This window comes from Athene noctua, chromosome 10 (assembly GCF_965140245.1).
Source record: "Athene noctua chromosome 10, bAthNoc1.hap1.1, whole genome shotgun sequence".
Lineage (NCBI taxonomy): Eukaryota > Metazoa > Chordata > Aves > Strigiformes > Strigidae > Athene > Athene noctua.
Window position 1 is genome coordinate 16,827,422 of NC_134046.1, and position 7,072 is coordinate 16,834,493.

At 54.9% G+C, this 7,072-nt stretch overlaps 1 protein-coding gene across 2 annotated transcripts; it reads right to left on the reverse strand.

Moving 5' to 3' along the window:
• Nucleotides 1–2,762: 2,762 nt before the first annotated feature.
• Nucleotides 2,763–3,769, reverse strand: GPX1 (glutathione peroxidase 1). Of its 2 annotated transcripts, none has more exons than XM_074914104.1 (2): nt 3,500–3,769; nt 2,763–3,401 (listed from the first exon to the last, which is right to left on the reverse strand). In XM_074914104.1, the coding sequence occupies exons 1-2, from the start codon at nt 3,752–3,754 to the stop codon at nt 3,036–3,038; spliced, it is 621 nt and encodes a 206-aa protein (XP_074770205.1). In that variant the 5' UTR covers nt 3,755–3,769; the 3' UTR covers nt 2,763–3,035. The 2 variants fall into 2 exon arrangements, with proteins under 2 accessions (XP_074770205.1, XP_074770206.1); XM_074914105.1 differs by having other exon boundaries at nt 3,638–3,754.
• Nucleotides 3,770–7,072: the final 3,303 nt, after the last annotated feature.

A 7,072-nucleotide genomic window follows, 5' to 3' on the forward strand; every position in this document is an offset into this window, starting at 1 on the left:
GAAGGATAATTTTCTTTGCAGCTAGTTAACACTCCTGACAGCTTCAAATATCTGAACTTGTTTAAAGATTTAAGAAGGTGATGGCAACTCTCAGCTAAGGGGGAGAGGGAATCATTGGAAGAGGGGTGAAGGCGAGGGCAAACATTCTCTAGAAAGGGGGGCATACGTGGAACTGATGTAGAAGAATGGAAATGCAGGGTCAGTACTGACAGGGATTAGCTGTTTGCAATAAAAGTGTAGAAGTAGAAAAAGAAATAGAATATAGGAGTGTAGCTGTGTCAGGCAGGAGATGTTGCAAGGACAATATCCTCAAGCCACAAAAGCATCCAAGTGTGCTAAAGTAGTAGTATTTATTTTAAGGTTTCCTACTGAGTCAGTCTGTTTCTCTCTGAAATTACAGAAATAGAACTGGGCCATTTTATAACACCCAAGGAACCACCTGGGATTTTTCAGGTCTATCCTTGGCATCGAGCTGCTACCTGTAGTGAAATGTCTTCATCCCCTCTGTCTTGTCACCAAATAACGTTTGGGTGCCAGAGCCTGTGTGGAGGCTGTGCTCTTCCATCGGTGTCACGGCTGAAGGTTTCCAGCCCTCCGGCTGCCCTTTCCACCACAGTCCACTTTACTGTGGGGGCCAGCTATTCTGGGAAGTGCTGAAACGACACGGGGAATAACAAGGCTGGGAGGCTTTTATCTAGCTGCAGAGTTCCTGCTGCTGTGCTTACACTGGGATCATTTGTTTTCCTGCTGGCATGGCTAATTTTCATCCTGGAATCACGTCACTGTACTTCTGCTGGCGCGGCTGTATCTCTTCTGGAGCAGCTGCTTTGTTTTTCTGCTAGCACAGCCCTAGCAGCCAGAAGGTAAATAAATCCCTTGGCCATTAGCACTGAATGAGCACGGTGTAAGATGTCTTTCTGACCAGCAGGCTCAGCGAGGGACCCTTTTTGGTAGGGCTGCCGTTGGAACAGCAGCGGGTGTTAGGGTCTGCTCCCCCGCGGCAGTGGGGCTCAGCAGGGCCTGCGGGCCAGCAAGGGACGGGCAGAGCACAGGAAGTCCCGCTCAAATGGCTCCACTTTGGTGAGTCAGGATTGAGGAAGTGCCACAGCTCATGTTGAGAAAGATTTTTCAGTGCAGTGAGTTCCTGCTGCCCATGATCCTCTGTGCTCTCCACGTATTTCAACATCCTGCATTACTAAGGGAAGTAGATTTAACTGAACAAATAATCCCACAAATCAAGCAGCCACTGCTCCAAAGCTGAAATAGCTACTGAAAACATCCTGTTTTTTCAGTGAAGCTGTACTGGAAGTTAAGAAATAGCCCGTTGAGGATTGTGCAATCTGAGTTCAAAGACAAATGACTGTGTAGGAGCGAGCAGGGTGGAGCCAGCTGTAGGTTTTGCCCCAGTGTGTCTCCTCAGCCACGAAGGGGCTTACAGTAACAAAGCAGCCAGGGCACTGGTGAGGTGAGGAGCCTCGAACAGGGGGAAAAACCTCAAACCCCAGGTGTTTTTAATTATGAAAACAGTGCATTAATCCTTGAAAGTGCTATGCCTGCCCTTCGAAATGACAAGTTTCTAGTCTAGTTTCTAACTCCTCAGTCCATCACTAAATTTATACTCGGTGCTACAAGGCCTCGCGAGGAGTGGCTTGTCATGAAAATGTGCTCACAGAGATATTTAAGCAGTGAAAATTTACATGCAGAAGGACCTCAACCACTGGGCAGTAAGATGGCAGGTGAAATTTGTCACAGGCTTGTGGTTTCCCCAGGGAAACCAATCCTAATTCCAGTCATTGGACAACTGGTTGTAAACCCAGGATTGCCATGCAGGAACATGTCAGGATTATCGTAACGACTTCATGAAATACCTGTCAGTGCTCTGATTGGCATAAGTCAAAAAAGTTTGAGGGAAGGAATAAAAAGCAGAAAATATTGCCTGAACCCTGGTGCACCTGCATGTGCAATTCCTGTGCCCAAAGGGCAACAGGGACACTCTGAGGCAAGGTAGTTTCCCTGGGAGAAGTGGTTGAATGGGCTGGTGTTCTGCACTGGGAACATGAAAGAACTGGTTCTTTGTGCAACTCCCTGCATCGCAAGGCACTGGGGATGCACCAAAGGTGATATGGGCTCCGTGTAGGATTGGGTGAGTATGTAGAGATCTGTGTTGGGCTACCACCGATGCAAAATAGAGCCAGGAGACAGCTGGGACAAGGGGAGGGATGGTGGGTGCTGCTCCTGTTCTTGGTCCCTCCTGGGCATCTGCTGGCAGAGACCAAATGACCAGATAGGCCTCAGCTGAAGGGCTTTTCTTCGCCAAGGCCTCTGCCAGCGCGGCCGCAGCAGCACAGGCTGCAGAATCACTCATCAGCCTGCCTGGGCTGTTATTAACGTGTCACGGCTTGCTGCCAGTAGCTAAGCTGGGAGTTCCTCAGCCAGGGTAAGTTCACACCCTCACCATGTGCCACTGTGCCTTTCCTCTGCCGGCAAGCCTCGAGTGCTTGGAAGCAGTTTCACAAGATATTTCTGCTCCATGCTGCCCTCCTGCTCTGCTGAGCTTGTTACGCTTGGGGTGAGATTGGCACTGATTCAGTTTGCAGAGCTGTTTGCCCACCACGCCGCCCTAGGTTTGCATTCAGATTTCAGCCTGACTGCACTATCACACTCAAGTGGTTTGAGCCAGCCCCTGTGAGCACACACACGAGGTGATGAATGAGTAACGTAGCCACTGCACCCAACTTGCCCGGATTCATCAAGCCACAGCCTTAAAGGAAGTACAAATTTTTTTTTTTATTCAGAGAATCACAATAAGCTACTAAGACTCATGGCTGCTTTTCCCAGCATAGTTTCCCAAACATTCACACGCAACTTTTGAAAACATCAAGTACACTTCAGGAATTTGGAAGATGCACCATCATAAGCAAAACCTGCATGAGACATTGGGATTTCTGCCAGAGCAGCAGCCTCCTGCGAGAGACACGGGCAGGAGCCCGGTGAGCAGAGCAGGAAGTGAGTGGGCCGGGCAGTGACCACGCGCTTTATCCGAGAGTATTCTTGGGAACCTTCTGCAGAAGCAATTCAATATCATCCTGTATCTTGATGGTTTCGAAATTCCGGCTGTAGCGTTTGAAGGGCACGCTGTCGGGGCCGATGAGGAACTTCTCGAAGTTCCAGGAGACGTCGTTGCGGCAGACCGGGGACCAGGTGATGTACTGCGGGTTGGTCATCAGCGAGGTGGGGTCGTCGTGCGGAAAGGGCAGCGCCTCTCTCAGGAAGGTAAAGAGGGGGTGCGCGTTCTTCCCGTTCACCTCGCACTTCTCGAACAGCGTGAAATTGGGTTTGTACCCGTTGCCGGGACGAACGTGCTCCAGCATGAGCGGGATCTCCTCGTTCGTCGCATTCTCCTAGGAAACAAAAACCAAACCCGCGCCCAGCCCCGTGAGAGCCCGGTGGGGGACGGGGCGGCTCCTCCCCGGCGCCACGGCCCCGCCGCCCGCCCTACCTGGTGCCCGAACTGGTTGCAGGGGAAGCCCAGGACCCGCAGCCCGCGGGGCCCGAACCGCCGCTGCAGCTCGTTGAGCTGCAGGAAGTCGCGGGTCGTGGTGCCTCAGAGCGACGCCACGTTGACCACCAGCAGCACCTGCCCGCGCAGCGAGCCCAGCCGCAGCGGCTCCGCCGCGCCCAGCGGCCGCGCAGTCAGCTCCGCCAGCCCGGCCGCGCCCGCCGCCGCTCCCGCCGCCGCTCCCGCCGCCGCCATGGCCAGCACTGCCGGGCGGGCCGGCCCCGCGCCCCGCGCCGCGCCCGCCCCGCCCCGCGCCGCGCCCCCTCTGCGCGCCAGGGGTGGTGTCGCCTCCCACCCCCCTCCCCTCGCCGCGCTCGGAGCGTGCGCACGGGCCGGCCGAGGCTATCCTCGGCACCCCCTGCCCTTCCCCTCACCCTCCCGGAAAGCTTCGGCGGTTTTCAGTTAAAAGCTCGGGAGTGGGTGGTTTGTGCATCCGCGGATCATGCACAGGGAAGCGCCACCCGTTCTCGGAAACGCAGTGGAAAATCATCAAAACACAAAGTGGCCCCAGGAGCTAAAACCTCCGCGGTGACAAGGGCACGCGAGTACGAAGACGGCCCCGTGCAGCACCGGGGGCTGCAGCGTCCTCCTGGGACACTACGGCCAGCAGGAGCAGCTTTGGGGAGAGAAACACCTTGCCTCTGTGCGCCAGGAGGAGGGACAGGAGGGATCCAAAAGCCGCTGCTGCTGGCAGTAGTGCCTTCCCTTCTTCAGTCTCCTTTTGTAGTTTTTTCCACCCTTTGAGGCAGGTAAAGCCTCCCTTCAGCAGTTGCTCTTTCCCATCCCTGTCTTTTCCACTCCTTGCCTTACCGCTTTGCTCTGTTTTAGGGAGTTTTAAATCACAAGCAGTGACTGCTCTTCCCACGAATCCGGGGCAGCGCTGGGTGAGTTACGCTGTTGCCTGTACCCACAGCAGGCAGCACGGCCCGGCCAGTCCTCCACGGGCCTTTGTGCTGACACATCGCCCTCCTCCAGGGCACACCGTGGAGAGGCAGGTCCGGGGTTGGGCCTTGAGGTGACGTCGGTGGGTCAGACCACCAGGGACCGTGGGGCAGCACACCTCGGCAGGGAGCAAGAGGAAGGGCCTCAGCTTCAGCAGGGCTCCCGCGGGGAAGCAGGGAGCCCCTGCCGAGGCTCCTGCCAGTGTTTGCACCAAAAGGTCAAGCAGCTGCTTATCAGCCCTGGCCCCCAGCCAAGGCAGCCTGGGCCCCACAGCAGGGCAGGGAGATGTACTCAGGGTCCCCCTCTACTGCTGTCTGTTCTCTTTCATGCTTGGCAGCAGGGACTCATCATGAAATGCCAGTTGTCACTAACTGGCCACCGTATAACGCTGCATCTCTGCTCTGGGTTCCCAGGTGCCTGCAGTATCTGGGGGTTTTGCTTTGGGCCACTCTTGGCACCTGCCCCTGTGACTGGGAACTGAATAGTTTCCAGCTGCAGCGAGTTTTGGGGATGCGCCTGCTTATCTTGCATCTTCAGGGACCTGCAGCTTTTGCAGCGTGTTGCAGCACTGATAGCAGGAGCCACAACAAGTGTCCCGAGAGAGATGAGAGCAGCCGGGAAATGGCTGATGGGACGAGCAGAGGCACGTGACCCACATTTGCTCTTGGGTCAACGGACGGTTACAGTCCCAGCAGACTCGTCACCTGCCCCGGGGCAGGGCGAGCCACAGTGGTTTAAAGAGGAGGAATGTCTCTTCGGGGTGACCTCTAGGGCAGTGCCCCAGAGAAATCTCTCTGCGGCCACTTTTGATGCTTGCTCAGACTGGCACCTTCAATCCTCAGGCTGGAACTGTGGATTTCATCTGAAGTAGGGAGTTTACTTCTGGGACCCTGCCCTTTTCACACAAGAGCAGGTCAGGGCTTTCCCTCCCTTGACAAGTGAGTTTTAAGGAAACCAATTGAGTTGAACTTCTTTGTTGGCTCGGAACTACACTCTGTGCCTGGACACATTCTGTTGAGCCAGCTGAACTTGGATCCAGAGGAGTGCCAGGAACTCCAGAGGGACTAGATGGGCTCCAGGGACCCCTTTGTACATGTGTCACAGGTGATGATTGTCCTCTGAGGTCAGAAGGTTGTTGTTTAACAAAACAGCGGTGAGTAATTGCAAAGGCCACAAACCCACACCGTCTGGCCTCCCGCTCACATCTCCCCACTCCTGGTCCTGAACTCCCTCCTCTGGCCAGGGGCCTGGACCTGACTCCTTGCTTTTCCCCTGCCCCTCTCACAGCTCCTTGCCTGCCTGCATCACTCTCTACAAGCGCTGAGCTCTCATTTCACAAGTCTAGCCTGGCTGTGTCCGCAGTTTCATCCAGAGCAAAGGGGGCAAAGGTGGCCTCCAGAGGTGACAGATGTGACGGGAACGCAAAGGGAGACAGGCTACTGGCCCTCGAAGGCAGGAAGGCTGATAAGGGCTGATAACTTCACAACCACGCACTCCTAAGCAGGCTTCTGCTCTGATGCCAGTGGTGCAAGGAACAAAGAGAGGGAGCTGGAGCTTCTGGTCATCAATGGGAAACACTGATTTACTAACACGTCTGAACTTGGAGAAGGCAGGCCAGGCCTGGGAACCTAATGCCAGCTGGTGGACAAGACAGAGGAGATGGGGAGGTGGTACTGTACATTAACAAGAGCTTAGATTGAAACTGGATAACAAATTCATGGGATAACAAATTAATTAAATACCACTTCTGTGTGGAAGCGCATCAACAGATAAACACAACCCATGAGCTTGATCTGAAGAACATGCAGACCTTGCTGAAAAGCCCTGAGGAGCAGTTGAAGAGCTGCTCTGTAACTGTGACCACAGAGAACTGCAACCCGGAGGCTCTGCAAGACTGAAAAACCCCAGTTCTGCTCAACTGCAACCACCCCACAACAAAAATCACCAAAAAAGGGAACTGCAGAGGAGGGAGCAAGCTTGTTTACAGGACAGAGACTGACACCCTCCTGGGCAGCCCCGCAGCTGCAGCTGGGCACTTCCTGCTCTGTTCAACCCCCTCACCCGTGGGGATAGAGAACGGGCACCCAGGAGAGGAAGGAGGGAAGGGCAGGGCGGGTGCCACCGCCACCACTGGGCTGGCCAGGCTCTTCGCTCTGGGGTGTCTGCAGCTGCAGAGGGAGGACAAGGACCAGAAGTACGGGGTACAGCCACACCTCTTTCTCCTTTGTTGCAGGAAAACAAATCAGGAAAATTGACAAGAGAAAAAATGACATTGTCATTTTTTAGGCCATTACTTGGACACAGCTGCGTGCTCATTTACATGGATTGTCATTGGCAACTGAACTCCCTCCTGCCCAGCCCCACGGGCAGAGGCTCTCAGCTCAACAGCAGCTGCTGTCAATACCAGCGCAAGCGTGGAGATGCACAACACTGCCTTCCGTATCGTTTCTCAGCCAGAAGCACAATCTGCTCTCCAGCGTGGGTGCAGCACAGCGGCCCACGCCTCGAGCCCATCCCTTGTCGCAGCGGTTGAAGGTGTCTGTGATGAAATGGGCCCAACCAGCATGCTGC

What these genes read in the sequence shown, in the direction of transcription:
- GPX1 (XM_074914105.1), bottom strand. Translation starts at nt 3,754, where the DNA reads ATGGCGGCGGCGGGAGCGGCGGCGGGAGCGGCGGCGGGCGCGGCCGGG. An exon ending in TGGGCTCGCTGCGCGGGCAG is followed by an intron (nt 3,402 to 3,637) that starts GTGCTGCTGGTG and finishes TTTGTTTCCTAG; the next exon opens with GAGAATGCGACGAACGAGGA.